Source organism: Oncorhynchus masou, chromosome 16 (assembly GCF_036934945.1).
Source record: "Oncorhynchus masou masou isolate Uvic2021 chromosome 16, UVic_Omas_1.1, whole genome shotgun sequence".
Lineage (NCBI taxonomy): Eukaryota > Metazoa > Chordata > Actinopteri > Salmoniformes > Salmonidae > Oncorhynchus > Oncorhynchus masou.
Window position 1 is genome coordinate 41985512 of NC_088227.1, and position 18736 is coordinate 42004247.

General features: G+C 48.8%; 1 protein-coding gene across 1 annotated transcript in view; it reads left to right on the plus strand.

Moving 5' to 3' along the window:
• Positions 1-181: 181 nt before the first annotated feature.
• LOC135557964 (kinesin-like protein KIF13B) overlaps positions 182-18736 on the plus strand; it is an 84265-nt gene continuing 65710 nt past the window's right edge. Inside the window, exons 1-12 of the mRNA XM_064991701.1 lie at positions 182-280; positions 438-516; positions 821-918; positions 2559-2652; positions 7165-7177; positions 7294-7354; positions 9575-9667; positions 10454-10634; positions 10894-10981; positions 12102-12236; positions 14495-14607; positions 15506-15617. Of these exons, the coding sequence (XP_064847773.1) occupies positions 852-918; positions 2559-2652; positions 7165-7177; positions 7294-7354; positions 9575-9667; positions 10454-10634; positions 10894-10981; positions 12102-12236; positions 14495-14607; positions 15506-15617 (957 nt within the window). The 5' untranslated portion in view covers positions 182-280; positions 438-516; positions 821-851. The remainder of the gene's footprint in view (positions 281-437; positions 517-820; positions 919-2558; positions 2653-7164; positions 7178-7293; positions 7355-9574; positions 9668-10453; positions 10635-10893; positions 10982-12101; positions 12237-14494; positions 14608-15505; positions 15618-18736) is intronic.

An 18736-nucleotide genomic window follows, 5' to 3' on the forward strand; every position in this document is an offset into this window, starting at 1 on the left:
TAATTCTAATCTTTTCCACACATTTTTACTATAAAAATACATTATATGTATATTTTCTGAAACATTTAAAAAAAATACAGATCTACAATAAATCAGTATACTCTCCATCAGTTTATTCCCAAACAACATTCCCTTGCGCAAATCTGTGTATCGCAACTAAATCCGGTTAAGGTTTCAGGACAGGTTTAGGACTATGACTTCAGGGATCTATACGGGCGGCATCAGGAAATGCAACAGGTGGAAAACTATTCGTTCTCGCAATGATCTGTTGTTGTTCTCCGTAAGTTTGGACAATCGTGTTTTTTGGGAATGTTTTATAATAGCTGTAACTCAAGACAATTTACTACCTAAACTGTTTAGTTGTTGCTGGCTAATTTTGTCCACCGATATCACCAAATATTGTTTGTTTGTTTTTATCCCGCTGGCACGCAAGCTAGGGAAGGAAGGTGCACTTGAAGAGAACGCTGCCTGAATTTGGACGCTCGAGTAAGGGGGGAAATAAGAACTAGTCGCACGGTGAGTTGACAGTTTTCTCTGTCAGCTAAAATCGTTTGAGCTTTTTTTCCGTTTTTTTAAACTTAACTTTTGTCCTTGAGCTGAACAGGGCACGTGTGTGTGTGTATGTGTGTGGGTGATCTTCGACGCAACGAAGAGTGTTTTGACATTGTGCTAGCTACAGCAGGCTTCCTATCTCTTCGTTTGATTAATAACCTTTAGAGATAAATCATTCAGAATGTGTACATTTGGCAAGATGAGGTAGCATGATTCATGCATGTACACTAACGTTATGCATTATTAATGAATCTCATTCACCATTCAGTCCAGCCACAGAAAACCCACAGCCGGGCACCATGGATGACAGCTTGAGTAACTCCAATGTGAAGGTCGCAGTTCGCGTCCGACCAATGAACAGAAGAGGTACATTCATAATTACAAATCTTCACAGTCATTTCATGACTAGGTCTTTCCTTCCATGCAGTTTATTTTGGTGTGTGTGTGAGTGAATGATGTGGGGGTGACTAAACATGTAGCCCCAGCAGTTATATCCGGCAGGTTAAGGTCATAGAATATTGTGTGAATGAAGGGCAGGTTGAACAATGCATTAAAAAATATCTATAAATGTATCATTCTGGTTCAATTTATATCAAATCAAACTTTATTTATTTATTTATTTATCCCATACCCAGAATACAACAGGTGTAGACGTTACTGTGAAATGCTTGCTTACAAGCCCTCAACCAACAGTGCAGTTCAAGAAAGAGTGTAACAAAAAAAATCACAAGGCGACATACAGGGGGTTACCGGTTCTTAGTGAATTTGCGGGGGTACAGGTTAGGTCGAGGTAATTTGTACATGTAGGTAGAGGTGAAGTGACTATGCATAGATAACAAACAGCAAGTAGTAGTAGTAGTAGCAGCATACAAAACAAATGGGGGGTGTCAATGTAAATAGTCCGGTGGCCATTTTGATTAATTGTTCAGCAGTCTTATGGCTTGTGGTAGGCCACACAAGCTCACAGAACGGGACTGCCTGGTGCTGAAGCACGTAGTGCGTAAAAATCGTATGTCCTTTGTTGCGACACTCACTACCGTGTTCCAAACTGCCTCTGGAAGCATGGTCAGCACAATAACTATTCTTTGGGTGTTTCATGAAATGGGTTTTCATGGCAGCCCCACACAAGCCTAAGATCACCATGCGCAATGCCAAGCGTCGGCTGGAGTGGTGTAAAGCTCACCGCCATTGGACTCTGGATCAGTGGAAACGCGTTCTCTGGAGTGATGAAGCACGCTTCACCATCTGGCAGTCCTGACGGACAAATCTGGGTTTGGAGGATGCCAGGAGAACACTACATGCCCCAAAGCATAGTGGCAACTGTAAAGTTTGGTGGAGGAGGCTAGGCCCCTTAGTTCCAGTGAAGGGAAATCATAACGCTACAGCATACAATGACATTCTAGACGATTCTGTGCTTCCAACTTTGTGGCAACAGTTTGTGGAAGGCCCTTTCCAGTTTCATAATGACAATGCCCCCTTTGCACAAAGCGAGGTCCGTATAGAAATGGTTTGTTGAGATCGGTGTGGAAGAACTTGACTGGTCTGCACAGAACCCTGACCTCAACCCCATCGAACACCTTTGGGCTGAATTGGAACGCCGACTGCGAGCCAGGTTTAATCACCCAACATCAGTGCCCGACCTCACTAATGCTCTTGTGGCTGAATGGAAGCAAGTCCTCGTAGAAATGTTCCACCATCTAGTGAAAAACCTTACCAGAAGAGTGGAGGCTGTTTATAGTAGCAAAGGGGAGACACACTCCATATTAATGCCCATAATTTTGCAATAAGATGTTCAATGAGCAGGTGTCCACATACTTTTGGCTATGCAGTGTATCAACATAGCAACACATACACTATCTAAGAGGTTAAATGTCTGTGGCCACCTCGAATCATCAACTGTTCCCGGGACACAGCATAGCCAGACACAGAAATAAGACCTGTTGATTGTTGTTGTTGCTCCTGTTGTATAACAACAACGTATGTGTTGTGTGTCTCCTTCCCACCAGAAAAAGACCTGAAGACCATCTGTGTGGTGGGGATGGAGGGGAACCAGACAGTGTTGAACCCTGCTAGTCAGAACCTCAGCAAGGGAGACTCCCGGTATGAATAAACATACCAAAATTCTGAGCATCATGTATCCCTGCAGCATAGGCCTCCCATCCCATGTGCCATCCATGTGCCTGTCTACTGCTCAGTGTTCAACAAATACTTCATTTTGAATTATATTGTAGTAATTGGGTGGGGGGGGGGGGTTCAGTTTCAGGTCAATATTTATCAAGGACTACTAGCTTAGGAATTTAATTGGGCCCCCTTTTTCATATGCTTGACTTTTCTTTATGGTTTGACGTGTTTAGAAACAGATGAGGAATCAGATCCAAGTCAGACCGTGTTATTGATTTTGCTTTCTGAAAAGCAACAAAATACATTTTTAGTTTTTTTTGTTGTTTTTTTTCAATGGTTCAAGTGCAGGACGGTTATTGGAAATAAGTGAATTTTGTGTTTTGTTGTTGGCTGCCACCAGGTGTTATTTGTATCATTTGTCAGAGTCATTGTTCATGCTACGTACTGTATCACTTAGAATGCACTGTGTGTCCACCAAATTAGATCCCCTCTGATGTTCTCACACTGAGGATCACACCTTATTGGTCCAATGCTCAATGGACATGGTGTTGATTTCAGAATAGGAAGAAAAATAAATAACTGAATCTTCCCTACTGACCATTTGTCTGGCCCATCATCTTGAACTACCTATAGTCTATGCCATGTCATGAACCATCAGTCATCATCTCCATTACAGCCCTACAGCTAGCTGGTCTGCTGTGTATGTACGTTCAGTCACAGAGAGTCAAACCGGTCTGACAACTCACTGTTTAGCTCCAAGCCCTCCCTTAACCTTCCGAACACCCTCCACAACGCTACCCTGCCTTAACCCTCCGCCCTGCTCTGTCCTGTGTCTCGTTACTAAGGGTGTGTCTATTCAGTTTTAATTCTGTGTTCAGTCAGTCAGTGTGCAGGTGGGATGGATGCTCTCAGGGTTGGCTACTTGCCCAGATGAGGTTTCCACCTCATCAACAAACAGATACCTGGTTAGTTGGGGGGTTTGTTAGACTATAGGTTATGTTTCTGATGCATGATATGGTCCCATTTTTTGTGTGGTCTACAATAAGCTGTAGGACATTTTGTCTTCAATTGTGATTTCTGCCCTGACACGCTGCAGTGCTGTCCTCCTGTCTATCCCCTGGGCTATATATGAACAGGTTCTACAGGCTTCTGTGGGCTTCAGACTAAATCACTTCCCAGATTCCATTTTGGTTATTTAAGGGACCATTTTAGTAGAGCATCAGGCTTCCTCGGCGAGCTCTGGGCCTTTTTTTTATAAATATGTGTCTTTGAAGTATTCTACATGGCTCTTATAACATTTTGTTTTTATATTACACTGAAGAAAAATATAAACGCAAAATGCAACAATTTCAAAGATTTTACTGAGTTACAGTTCATATAAGGATGTCGGTCAATTGAAATAAATAAATTAGGTCCTAATCTATGGATTTCACATGACTGAGGCATACAGATATGCATCTGTTGGTCACAGATACCTTAATAAAAAGGTAGGGGCGTGGATCCAAAAACCAGTCAGTATCTGCTGTGACCACCATTTGCCTCACGCAGCGAGACTCATCTCCTTTGCATAGAGTTGATCAGGCTGTTGATTGTGGAATGTTCTCTCACTCCTTTTTCAAAGGCTGTGCAGAGTTGCTGAATATTGGCGGGAACTGGAACATGTTGGCGGGAACTGGAACATGATCCAGAGCATCCCAAACATGTCCAGACGGTGACATGTCTGAGAAAACAGGCCATGGAAGAACTGGGACATGTTCATCTTGCAGGAATTGTGTACAGATCCTTGCGACATGAGGCTGTGAACTATCATGCTGAAACATGAGGTGATGGCGACGCATGAATGACACAACAATGGGCCTCAGGATCTCGTCACGGTATCTCTCTGTGCATTCAAATTGCCATCAATAAAATGCAGTTTGTTCGTAGCCTATGCCTTGCCCCTACTTTGACATCAACAAACCACTCTCCCACACGACGCCATGTTGTCTGCCATCTGCCCGGTACAGCTGAAACCGGGTTTCATCCGTGAAGAGCCCACTTCTCCAGCGTGTCAGTGGCCATCGAGGTGAGAATATGCCCACTGAAGTTGGTTGCGACGCCAAACTGCAGTCAGGTCAAGACCCCGGTGAGCACGACGAGCACGCAGATGAGCTTCCCTGAGACTGTTACAGACAGTTTGTGCAGAAATTCTTCGATTGTGGAAACCCACGGTCTCATCAGCTGTCCGAGTGGCTGGTCGCAGACGATCCTTCAGGTGAAGAAGCCAGATGTGGAGGTTCCTGGGCTGACGTTGCTACACTTGGTCGGCAGTTGTGAGGCCATTTGGACTTACTACCAAATTCTCTAAATCGACGTTGAAGGCAGCTTATGGTAGAGAAATGTGCACCTGTGTAATGATCAGGCTGTTTAATCAGTTTCTTGATATGTTCCCAGCACAAGGTGCACCTGTGTAATGATCAGGCTGTTTAATCAGTTTCTTGATATGTTCCCAGCACAAGGTGCACCTGTGTAATGATCAGGCTGTTTAATCAGTTTCTTGATATGTTCCCAGCACAAGGTGCACCTGTGTAATGACCAGTCTGTTTAATCAGTTTCTTGATATGTTCCCAGCACAAGGTGCACCTGTGTAATGACCAGGCTGTTTCATCAGTTTCTTGATATGCCACACCTGTCAGGTGGATGGATTATCTTGGCAAAGGAGAAATTATAACTAACAGGGATGTAAACAATTAATTTATTTCTTCTGTGCGTATGGAACATTTCTGGAATCTTTTATTTCAGCTCCTGAAACATGGGACCAACACTTTACATGTTGTGCTTTTTATATGTTTTGCTCAGTGTAGTTTAGGAGAACACAAGGCTGGTAAACAGCTAGTGGAGGGATCCCAGCCAACAGGAGAACCTGACCATGTTGGAGGATTCTTCTTCTTTAGAGTCAGCCAAGCTGCTCTGTGGTTTAGTTGCAACGAGTCATAAATGCAGTGTTTGGTTTTCACCAGACATAATGGGACCTGTGTCGTCCAAAAAGTTGACTCTAGTTTGCCAAAAAAGCACCCGGATGATCATCAACCTCTGTTTGGGGTCCAGCATGGTGGTGGTAGTAATGTGATGGTTTGGGGTCCAGCATGGTGGTGGTAGTAATGTGATGGTTTGGGGTCCAGCGTGGTGGTGGTAGTGTGATGGTTTGGGGTCCAGCGTGGTGGTGGTAGTGTGATGGTTTGGGGTCCAGCGTGGTGGTGGTAGTGTGATGGTTTGGGGTCCAGCGTGGTGGTGGTAGTGTGATGGTTTGGGGTCCAGCGTGGTGGTGGTAGTGTGATGGTTTGGGGTCCAGCGTGGTGGTGGTAGTGTGATGGTTTGGGGTCCAGCGTGGTGGTGGTAGTGTGATGGTTTGGGGTCCAGCGTGGTGGTGGTAGTGTGATGGTTTGGGGTCCAGCGTGGTGGTGGTAGTGTGATGGTTTGGGGATGCTTTGCTGCCTCAGGACCTGGACGACTTGCCTTAATAGAAGGAACCATGAATTCTGCTCTGTATCAGAGAATTCTACAGGAGAATGTCAGGCTGTCCGTCTGAGTTGAATCTGTAGAGCAGCTGGTTACATGCAGCAAGACAATGATCCAAAACACACAATCAAGTCTACATGAAAATGGCTAAAAAGCAATACATTTGACGTTTTGGAATGGCCTAGTCAAAGTCCAGACCTAATACCAATTGATATGTTGTGTCAGGACTTGAAACAAGCAGTTCATGCTTGAAAACCCACAAAAGTCACTGAGTTAAAGCACTTCTGCATGGATGAGTGGACCAAAATTCCTCCACAGTGACATGAGAGACTGATCAACAACTACAGGAAGCGTTTGGTTGGGAGGCATTGCAGCTAAAGGTGGCACAACCCCCTATGCTGTTTTGAGACCCTTCTTTCTTTAAGAAAATAATGTTTTATTAGAGAGAAATATGAACATACGATTGCGTCCCCCCCCCAATCCTTTAGAACATTCCCAATTGATCTCTCACCCCCTCCCTCCCTCTCACCCTTCCCTTGACAGCTTGTTGCCTTGACAGCGTGTTGCCTTGACAGCGTGTTGCCTTGACAGCGTGTGGCCTTGACAGCGTGTTGCCTTGACAGCGTGTTGCCTTGACAGCGTGTGGCCTTGACAGCGTGTGGCCTTGACAGCGTGTCGCCTTGCCAGCGTGTCGCCTTGCCAGCGTGTCGCCTTGACAGCTTGTCGCCTTGACAGCGTGTCGCCTTGACAGCGTGTTTTTAAGCTTTGGATGATATAAAAAAATATGTATATATTTTTTTAAATATTTAGTTTATGTACTCCCTTTTCATATCACCTTTTGACTTCATGGACTTTGTTAGTAAATGCATATATTAATAGCTTGGTGGTTTCCCCTGTACCTGAATGCACACTGGTATTATTAGTTAGCCCACTTTGTTTGGAGTAAAGCTGTTTAACCAAGTCTTTCCCTGTCCCCTCTGTTGTCCTGTTCAGGAATCAGCCTAAGGTGAGCCCTTAACCACGACACTATTTGCGAGGTTACAAAATCACTATTTAATCACTTCTTCTTGTGAACGTCAGGTTTTTATGTGTTCTTCAACTGGCTGTCATTTTCCACCTCAGGTCTTTGCTTATGACCACTGCTTCTGGTCCACGGACGAGTCCGACACAGACAAGTTTGCAGGTTAGTAGATCTCAGAATACTTAATTCAGCAACGAGATAAACGAGATCAAAAGGACGTCCATCCATCCCCTTCCACACACAACATCCACACCGTCTAATAAGGATTATCCTTCAGATTCTCTCTTTCCCCTGGACTATGTGCATTGTGGGTAAACAGTTGTAAACCCTCCTCTTGCTGTTGAGTTGTTATTCATTAGAACAGGCTTTATACTGGAAGCACTATGCTTCCTGGTCCCAGAGCGCCCCATGGAGGGTAAAGCACTATGCTTCCTGGTCCCAGAGCGCCCCATGGAGGGTAAAGCACTATGCTTCCTGGTCCCAGAGCGCCCCATGGAGGGTAAAGCACTATGCTTCCTGGTCCCAGAGCGCCCCATGGAGGGTAAAGCACTATGCTTCCTGGTCCCAGAGCGCCCCATGGAGGGTAAAGCACTATGCTTCCTGTTCCCAGAGCGCCCCATGGAGGGTAAAGCACTATGCTTCCTGTTCCCAGAGCGCCCCATGGAGGGTAAAGCACTGCTTCCTGGTCCCAGAGCGCCCCATGGAGGGTAAAGCACTATGCTTCCTGGTCCCAGAGCGCCCCATGGAGGGTAAAGCACTATGCTTCCTGGTCCCAGAGCGCCCCATGGAGGGTAAAGCACTATGCTTCCTGGTCCCAGAGCGCCCCATGGAGGGTAAAGCACTGCTTCCTGGTCCCAGAGCGCCCCATGGAGGGTAAAGCACTATGCTTCCTGGTCCCAGAGCGCCCCATGGAGGGTAAAGCACTATGCTTCCTGGTCCCAGAGCGCCCCATGGAGGGTAAAGCACTATGCTTCCTGGTCCCAGAGCGCCCCATGGAGGGTAAAGCACTATGCTTCCTGGTCCCAGAGCGCCCCATGGAGGGTAAAGCACTATGCTTCCTGTTCCCAGAGCGCCTCATGGAGGGTAAAGCACTGCTTCCTGGTCCCAGAGCGCCTCATGGAGGGTAAAGCACTATGCTTCCTGGTCCCAGAGCGCCCCATGGAGGGTAAAGCACTATGCTTCCTGGTCCCAGAGCGCCCCATGGAGGGTAAAGCACTATGCTTCCTGGTCCCAGAGCGCCCCATGGAGGGTAAAGCACTGCTTCCTGGTCCCAGAGCGCCCCATGGAGGGTAAAGCACTATGCTTCCTGGTCCCAGAGCGCCCCATGGAGGGTAAAGCACTATGCTTCCTGGTCCCAGAGCACCCCATGGAGGGTAAAGCACTATGCTTCCTGGTCCCAGAGCGCCCCATGGAGGGTAAAGCACTATGCTTCCTGGTCCCAGAGCGCCCCATGGAGGGTAAAGCACTATGCTTCCTGTTCCCAGAGCGCCTCATGGAGGGTAAAGCACTGCTTCCTGGTCCCAGAGCGCCTCATGGAGGGTAAAGCACTATGCTTCCTGGTCCTAGAGCGCCCCATGGAGGGTAAAGCACTATGCTTCCTGGTCCCAGAGCGCCCCATGGAGGGTAAAGCACTATGCTTCCTGGTCCCAGAGCGCCCCATGGAGGGTAAAACACTATGCTTCCTGGTCCCAGAGCGCCCCATGGAGGGTAAAGCACTATGCTTCCTGGTCCTAGAGCGCCCCATGGAGGGTAAAGCACTATGCTTCCTGGTCCCAGAGCGCCCCATGGAGGGTAAAACACTATGCTTCCTGGTCCCAGAGCGCCTCATGGAGGGTAAAGCACTATGCTTCCTGGTCCCAGAGCGCCCCATGGAGGGTAAAGCACTATGCTTCCTGGTCCCAGAGCGCCCCATGGAGGGTAAAGCACTATGCTTCCTGGTCCCAGAGCGCCCCATGGAGGGTAAAGCACTATGCTTCCTGTTCCCAGAGCGCCCCATGGAGGGTAAAGCACTATGCTTCCTGGTCCCAGAGCGCCCCATGGAGGGTAAAGCACTGCTTCCTGGTCCCAGAGCGCCCCATGGAGGGTAAAGCACTATGCTTCCTGGTCCCAGAGCACCCCATGGAGGGTAAAGCACTATGCTTCCTGGTCCCAGAGCGCCCCATGGAGGGTAAAGCACTCCCAGGTTTAACTGTACTGATACACCTGAAGAAAGGAACAGACCTGGAAATAGATTATCTTGGCTTTAGGGAAGATAAATATCTGCCTTTGAGAAAGACCCACATATTCTAATGCAATTCAATTGGAATTTAATGTGTGTGTGTGTGTGTTTCTGTCTGTGTGTGTGTTTCTGTCTGTGTGTGTGTGTGTGTGTGTGTGTGTCAGGTCAAGACGTCGTGTTCCAGTGCCTTGGAGAGAGTCTTCTGGACAATGCCTTCTTGGGCTATAACGCCTGTATCTTCGCCTATGGACAGACAGGTTGGGACCAGACTAGTGACCCAGACAGACAGACAGGTTGGGACCAGACTAGTGATCCAGACAGACAGACAGGTTGGGACCAGACTAGTGACCCAGACAGACGGGTTGGGACCAGACTAGTGATCCAGACAGACAGACGGGTTGGGACCAGACTAGTGATCCAGACAGACAGACAGGTTGGGACCAGACTAGTGACCCAGACAGACGGGTTGGGACCAGACTAGTGACCCAGACAGACTGGTTGGGACCAGACTAGTGACCCAGACAGACAGACAGGTTGGTATCAGACTAGTGACCCAGACAGACAGACAGGTTGGTATCAGACTAGTGACCCAGACAGACAGACAGGTTGGTATCAGACTAGTGACCCAGACAGACAGACGGGTTGGGACCAGACTAGTGACCCAGACAGACAGACAGGTTGGTATCAGACTATTGACCCAGACAGACAGGTTGGTACCAGACTAGTGACCCAGACAGACAGACAGGTTGGTACCAGACTAGTGACCAGGCATTCAATAACACACACGGTGACTCAGTTTAAACACACTTGTAATCCAATTATTATTATTATTTTTTACCTCAAACAAAACCTTTTTTTGGCCCTGTGACTAAAGTGCCTCACCTGTTTTTAGATTTGATTTGCTCAGCCTTACTGATCCAGTGATTTGATTGGCTGAGCCCTCCTGATCCAGTGATTTGATTGGCTGAGCCTTACTGATCCAGTGATTTGATTGGCTGAGCCCTCCTGATCCTCTGATTTGATTGGCTGTGTGCCCCCACCAGGCTCTGGGAAGTCGTACACCATGATGGGTTCGTCAGAGCAGCCAGGTCTGATCCCGCGGCTGTGCAGCTCTCTGTTTGACCGGATCCTACAGGAACAGAGGGAGGGAGAGAGCTTCACTGTAGAGGTCTCCTTTATGGAGATCTACAACGAGAAGGTTCGCGACCTACTGGACCCTAAAGGGTGAGGAGAACAACAACTATATTTCTTTTGGTGTTCAAATGTTTTGTTACCAGTTTATGACAGATAAACAAGAAACCAATCGTATGTTTTAGTATGTGGACATACTGTACATGTAGGCTCATATCAGTACGTAGAGATGACCGCTCGCATATGATGAAAGCGGATTTATTTTTATTCTCCAAACAATCAAGGTGGGAAAGTAAAATAAAAAACGAAGTATTTCCTGATGAAACCTCTCTCCCCCTGTCTTTGCCCTCAGAAGTCGTCAGGCCCTGCGAGTGAGAGAACACAAGGTGTTCGGGCCGTACGTTGATGGTCTGTCTCGTCTGGCTGTAGCCTGCTATAAGGTACATTTCTTATCGAATGTATAGAATTGGCCCAGGTTGGTCTCATTGGAACACATGTTCTTTGTCAGGAGAGGACTGGTGCTTCTAAACAGGACCTTCAGAAAGAATTCACACCCCTTGACTTTTCCCAAATTTTGCTCAGGCTCACCTGAATTTGAAAATGGATTAAATTGAGATTGTTTTGTGACTGGCCTACACACACAACCCTGTAATTTCAAAGTGGAATTATGTTCACCTGAATTTGAAAATGGATTCAATTGAGATTGTTTTGTCACTGGCCTACACACACAACCCTGTAATTTCAAAGTGGAATTATGTTCACCTGAATTTGAAAATGGATTAAATTGAGATTGTTTTGTGACTGGCCTACACACACAACCCTGTAATTCCAAAGTGGAATTATGTTCTTTGAAATTTGTACAAATTTAATTAAAAATATAAAGCAGAAATGTCTTGAGTCAATAAGTAGTCAAACCCTTTTTGTGATGACAAGCCGAAATAAGTTCAGGAGTAAATATTTGCTTAACAAGTCACATAATAAGTTACTAGGTGCAGTAATAGTGTTTGACATGGTTTTTGAATGACTACCTCATCTCTGTACCCCCACACATACAATTATCTGTACGGTCTCTCAGTAGAGCAGTGAATTTCAAAACATAGATTCAACCACAAAGACCAGGGAGGTTTTCTGATTCCTCGCAAAGAAGATCATCTATTAATGTTTATTATGGATCTTGGCGTCCAGCAAAAGTAAGACAGTTTATACCATTTTTAAAAACATTACAATACATTCACATATTCTCTCTTTCTCGGTCTCTCTCTCTCTCGGTCTCTCTCTCTCCCTCGGTCTATATAAAACTCTCTCTGTCTCTGTCTCTCTCTCGGTTTCTCTCGGTTTCTCTCCCTCCATGTCTCTCTCTCGGTCTCTCTCCCTCCATGTCTCTCCCTCGGTCTCTCTCTCTCTCTCTCTCTGTCTCTGTCTCTGTCTCTCTCTCGGTCTCGGTTTCTCTCGGTCTCTCTCCCTCCATGTCTCTCTCTCGGTCTCTCTCCCTCCATGTCTCTCTGTCGGTCTCTCTCCCTCCCTCTCTCCCTCCCTCCCTCCATGTCTCTCTCTCTACAGGACATAGAGTGTCTGATGTCAGAGGGTAACAAGTCTCGTACAGTAGCAGCCACCAATATGAACGAGGAGAGCAGCAGGTCCCACGCCGTCTTCAACATCATCCTCACACACACTGTAACGGACCTGGGTTCTGGGGTAGGTCCAACACACACTCTAATGGACCTGGGTTCTGGGGTAGGTCCAACACACACTCTAATGGACCTGGGTTCTGGGGTAGGTCCAACACACACTCTAATGGACCTGGGTTCTGGGGTAGGTCCAACACACACTCTAATGGACCTGGGTTCTGGGGTAGGTCCAACACACACTCTAATGGACCTGGGTTCTGGGGTAGGTCCAACACACACTCTAATGGACCTGGGTTCTGGGGTAGGTCCAACACACACTCTAATGGACCTGGGTTCTGGGGTAGGTCCAACACACACTCTCATGGACCTGGGTTCTGGGGTAGGTCCAACACACACTCTAATGGACCTGGGTTCTGGGGTAGGTCCAACACACACTCTAATGGACCTGGGTTCTGGGGTAGGTCCAACACACACTCTAATGGACCTGGGTTCTGGGGTAGGTCCAACACACACTCTCATGGAACTGGGTTCTGGGGTAGGTCCAACACACACTCTAATGGACCTGGGTTCTGGGGTAGGTCCAACACACACTCTAATGGACCTGGGTTCTGGGGTAGGTCCAACACACACTCTCATGGACCTGGGTTCTGGGGTAGGTCCAACACACACTCTAATGGACCTGGGTTCTGGGGTAGGTCCAACACACACTCTAATGGACCTGGGTTCTGGGGTAGGTCCAACACACACTCTAATGGACCTTGGTTCTGGGGTAGGTCCAACACACACTCTAATGGACCTGGGTTCTGGGGTAGGTCCAACACACACTCTAATGGACCTGGGTTCTGGGGTAGGTCCAACACACACTCTCATGGACCTGGGTTCTGGGGTAGGTCCAACACACACTCTAATGGACCTGGGTTCTGGGGTAGGTCCAACACACACTCTAATGGACCTGGGTTCTGGGGTAGGTCCAACACACACTCTAATGGACCTGGGTTCTGGGGTAGGTCCAACACACACTCTCATGGAACTGGGTTCTGGGGTAGGTCCAACACACACTCTAATGGACCTGGGTTCTGGGGTAGGTCCAACACACACTCTCATGGAACTGGGTTCTGGGGTAGGTCCAACACACACTCTCATGGAACTGGGTTCTGGGGTAGGTCCAACACACACTCTAATGGACCTGGGTTCTGGGGTAGGTCCAACACACACTCTAATGGACCTGGGTTCTGGGGTAGTTCCAACACACACTCTAATGGACCTGGGTTCTGGGGTAGGTCCAACACACACTCTAATGGACCTGGGTTCTGGGGTAGGTCCAACACACACTCTAATGGACCTGGGTTCTGGGGTAGGTCCAACACACACTCTAATGGACCTGGGTTCTGGGGTAGGTCCAACACACACTCTAATGGACCTGGGTTCTGGGGTAGGTCCAACACACACTCTAATGGACCTGGGTTCTGGGGTAGGTCCAACACACACTCTAATGGACCTGGGTTCTGGGGTAGGTCCAACACACACTCTAATGGACCTGGGTTCTGGGGTAGGTCCAACACACACTCTAATGGACCTGGGGTAGGTCCAACACACACTCTCATGGAACTGGGTTCTGGGGTAGGTCCAACACACACTCTAATGGACCTGGGTTCTGGGGTAGGTCCAACACACACTCTAATGGACCTGGGGTAGGTCCAACACACACTCTCATGGAACTGGGTTCTGGGGTAGGTCCAACACACACTCTAATGGACCTGGGTTCTGGGGTAGGTCCAACACACACTCTAATGGACCTGGGGTAGGTCCAACACACACTCTAATGGACCTGGGTTCTGGGGTAGGTCCAACACACACTCTAATGGACCTGGGTTCTGGGGTAGGTCCAACACACACTCTAATGGACCTGGGTTCTGGGGTAGGACAGGATAAATAGTTTCTTTACAAGTTACATTCAACACATTCTAATCCAGCATCACCACATTCTAATCCAGCATCACCACATTCTAATCCAGCATCACCACATTCTAATCCAGCATCACCACATTCTAATTCAGCATCACCACATTCTAATCCAGCATCACCACATTCTAATTCAGCATCACCACATCTTGCCAACCCAGCATCTTGCCAAGAAAACTTTGATGGTTTTCTGAGTACATCATGTGATGACAACATTAAATCACTCAATGCTTTACTTTTAATATGTTGACATTCATTTCCTCCAGCTGTTGCTATGTGTGTTGCTATGTGTGTTGCTAACAAACCAGTCTGTTTCATATTGCTCTATATAACCCCATGTTGTTGTTGTTGTTGTTGTTGTAGACCAGTGGTGAGAAGGTCAGTAAACTGAGTCTGGTGGATCTGGCTGGCAGTGAGAGAGCTGCTAAGACTGGAGCTACTGGAGAGAGAATGAAGGAGGGGAGCAACATCAACAAGTAGGTTACATCTCACTCTCATTCTCTTCCCACTCTCTTTCCCTCTCTTTACCCCACTTCCCACTCTTCCTCCCCCTCCCCTTCCTCCCCTTCCCCTTTCTCCCCTTCCCCTTTCTCCCCCTCCCCTTTCTCCCCCTCCCCTTCCTCCCCTTCCCCTTTCTCCCCCTCCCCTTTCTCCCCCTCCCCTTCCTCTCCTTCCCCCTTTCTCCCCCCCCCTTTCTCCCCCTCCCCTTTCTCCCCCTCCCCTTTCTCCCCCTCCCCTTCCTCCCCCTCCCCTTCCTCCCCCTCCCCTTCCTCCCCCTCCCCTTTCTCCCCCTCCCCTTTCTCCCCCTCCCCTTCCTCCCCCTCCCCTTCCTCCCCCTCCCCTTCCTCCCCCTCCCCTTTCTCCCCCTCCCCTTTCTCCCCCTCCCCTTTCTCCCCCTCCCCTTTCTCCCCCTCCCCTTCCTCCCCCTCCCCTTCCTCCCCCTCCCCTTCCTCCCCCTCCCCTTTCTCCCCCTCCCCTTCCTCCCCTTCCCCCTCCCCTTTCTCCCCCTCCCCTTTCTCCCCCTCCCCTTCCCCCTCCCCTTCCTCCCCCTCCCCTTTCTCCCCCTCCCCTTTCTCCCCCTCCCCTTTCTCCCCCTCCCCTTCCTCCCCCTCCCCTTCCTCCCCCTCCCCTTCCTCCCCCTCCCCTTTCTCCCCCTCCCCTTCCTCCCCTTCCCCCTCCCCTTTCTCCCCCTCCCCTTTCTCCCCCTCCCCTTCCCCCTCCCCTTTCTCCCCCTCCCCTTTCTCCCTCCCCTTCCCCCTCTTTCTCTCTTTCCCCCCTTTTTTTATTATATACTTTGTACACGGTCTCTCAATGTCTCTGAAAATGTGCCACACTTTGTTACATCTTCACGTTCTGTAAATCACTGTGGGTCAGGTCTCTGAGCACGCTGGGCCTGGTGATCTCAGCGCTGGCAGACCAAGGAGCAGGGAAGAACAAGACCAAGTTTGTTCCCTACAGAGACTCCGTTCTCACCTGGCTACTCAAGGTACGCTGAGCCATATTACCATTACCGTGGGTTATTACCGCGGGTTATTACCACGGGTTATTACCGCGGGCTATTACCACGGGTTATTACCCTGGGCTATTACCACAGGTTATTACCACGGATTATTACCACGGGTTATTACCGCGGGCTATTACCACGGGTTATTACCACGGGTTATTACCACGGGTTATTATCGTTCAACATTCTGCAACTGTAACAGTGTTGCCTCGTCTCTCCTGCCACACTGTATATGTGGTAAAGCAGTCTCTTTTTAAATGGGGTAACTCCTTCTCTCATTCAGAGCTCACATTCCTCCTCTCTCTCCTCCCTCTACAGGACAGTCCGGGTGGTAATAGCCGGTCTTTTCTAACAGAGTAATGTCTCTCTCCTCTTTATTCAATTTTATTTCAATTCAAGGGGCTTTATTGGAATGGGAAACGTATGTATACATTGCCAAAGCAAGTGAAGTAGATAATAAACAAAAGTGAAATAACAAAACAAAAATTAACAGTAAACATTACACTTACAAAGCCCTTTTCTCTTGGCAACAGGTCACCAATCTTGCTGCTCTGATGGCACACTGTGGTATTTCACCCGGTAGATATGGGAGTTTATCAAAATAGGATTTGTTATCTAATTCTTTGTGGGTCTGTATAATTCTGTGGGAAATATGTATCTCTAATATGGCCACACATTGGGCAGGAGGTTAGGAAGTGCAGCTCAGTTTCCACCTCATTTTGTGGGCAGTGAGCACAGAGCCTGTCTTATCTTGAGAGCCATGTCTGCCTACGGCGACCTTTCTCAATAGCAAGGCTATGCTCACTGAGTCTGTACATAGTCAAAGCTTTCCGTTATTTTGGGTGAGTCACAGTGGTCAGGTATTCTGCCAGTGTGCTCTCTTTTTATGGGCAAATAGCATTCTAGTTTGCTCTGTTTTTTTGTTAATTACTTGACACATTGGAAAGAATTATCTTTTTGTTTTCTCATGATTTGGTTGGGTCTGATTGTGTTGCTGTCCTGGGGCTTCGTGGGGTCTGTTTGTGTTTGTGAACAGAGCCCCAGGACCAGCTTGCTTAGTGGACTCTCCTCTCTCCAGGACAGTCTGACCTTTCTAACAGACGAACCTCTCCCTCTCTCCTCTCTCCAGGACAGACTAACCTCTCCCTCTCTCCTCTCTCCAGGACAGACTAACCTCTCCCTCTCACCAGGACAAAATAACCTCTCTCCTCTCCCCAGGACAGACTAACCTCTCTCCTCTCCCCAGGACAGACTAACCTCTCCCTCTCTCCAGGACAGACTAACCTCTCCCTCTCTCCTCTCTCCAGGACAGACTAACCTCTCCCTCTCTCCTCTCTCCAGGACAGACTAACCTCTCCTCTCTCCAGGACAGACTAACCTCTCTCCAGGACAGACTAACCTCTCTCCTCTCTCCAGGACAGACTAACCTCTCTCCTCTCTCCAGGACAGACTAACCTCTCTCCTCTCTCCAGGACAGACTAACCTCTCTCCTCTCTCCAGGACAGACTAACCTCTCTCCTCTCTCCAGGACAGACTAACCTCTACCTCTCTCCTCTCTCCAGGACAGACTAACCTCTCTCCTCTCTCCAGGACAGACTAACCTCTCCCTCTCTCCAGGACAGACTAACCTCTCTCCAGGACAGACTAACCTCTCCCTCTCTCCAGGACAGACTAACCTCTCTCCTCTCTCCAGGACAGACTAACCTCTCTCCTCTCTCCAGGACAGACTAACCTCTCCCTCTCTCCAGGACAGACTAACCTCTCCTCTCTCCAGGACAGACTAACCTCTCCCTCTCTCCAGGACAGACTAACCTCTCCCTCTCTCCAGGACAGACTAACCTCTCCCTCTCTCCTCTCTCCAGGACAGACTAACCTCTCCCTCTCTCCAGGACAGACTAACCTCTCCCTCTCTCCTCTCTCCAGGACAGACTAACCTCTCCTCTCTCCAGGACAGACTAACCTCTCCCTCTCTCCAGGACAGACTAACCTCTCCTCTCTCCAGGACAGACTAACCTCTCCCTCTCTCCTCTCTCCAGGACAGACTAACCTCTCCTCTCTCCAGGACAGTCTAACCTCTCCCTCTCCCTCTCTCCAGGACAGACTAACCTCTCCTCTCTCCAGGACAGTCTAACCTCTCCCTCTCTCCAGGACAGACTAACCTCTCTCCTCTCTCCAGGACAGACTAACCTCTCCCTCTCTCCAGGACAGACTAACCTCTCCCTCTCTCCAGGACAGACTAACCTCTCCCTCTCTCCAGGACAGACTAACCTCTCTCCTCTCTCCAGGACAGACTAACCTCTCTCCTCTCTCCAGGACAGACTAACCTCTCTCCTCTCTCCAGGACAGACTAACCTCTCTCCTCTCTCCAGGACAGACTAACCTCTCCCTCTCTCCAGGACAGACTAACCTCTCCCTCTCTCCAGGACAGACTAACCTCTCTCCTCTCTCCTCTCTCCAGGACAGACTAACCTCTCCTCTCTCCAGGACAGTCTAACCTCTCCCTCTCTCCAGGACAGACTAACCTCTCTCCTCTCTCCAGGACAGACTAACCTCTCCTCTCTCCAGGACAGACTAACCTCTCCCTCTCTCCAGGACAGACTAACCTCTCTCCTCTCTCCAGGACAGACTAACCTCTCCCTCTCTCCAGGACAGACTAACCTCTCCCTCTCTCCAGGACAGACTAACCTCTCTCCTCTCTCCAGGACAGACTAACCTCTCTCCTCTCTCCAGGACAGACTAACCTCTCCCTCTCTCCAGGACAGACTAACCTCTCTCCTCTCTCCAGGACAGTCTAACCTCTCCCTCTCTCCAGGACAGACTAACCTCTCCTCTCTCCAGGACAGACTAACCTCTCCCTCTCTCCAGGACAGACTAACCTCTCCCTCTCTCCAGGACAGACTAACCTCTCCCTCTCTCCAGGACAGACTAACCTCTCCCCTCTCTCCCTCTCTCCAGGACAGACTAACCTCTCCCCTCTCTCCCTCTCTCCAGGACAGACTAACCTCTCCCTCTCTCCAGGACAGACTAACCTCTCTCCTCTCTCCAGGACAGACTAACCTCTCCTCTCTCCAGGACAGACTAACCTCTCCCTCTCTCCAGGA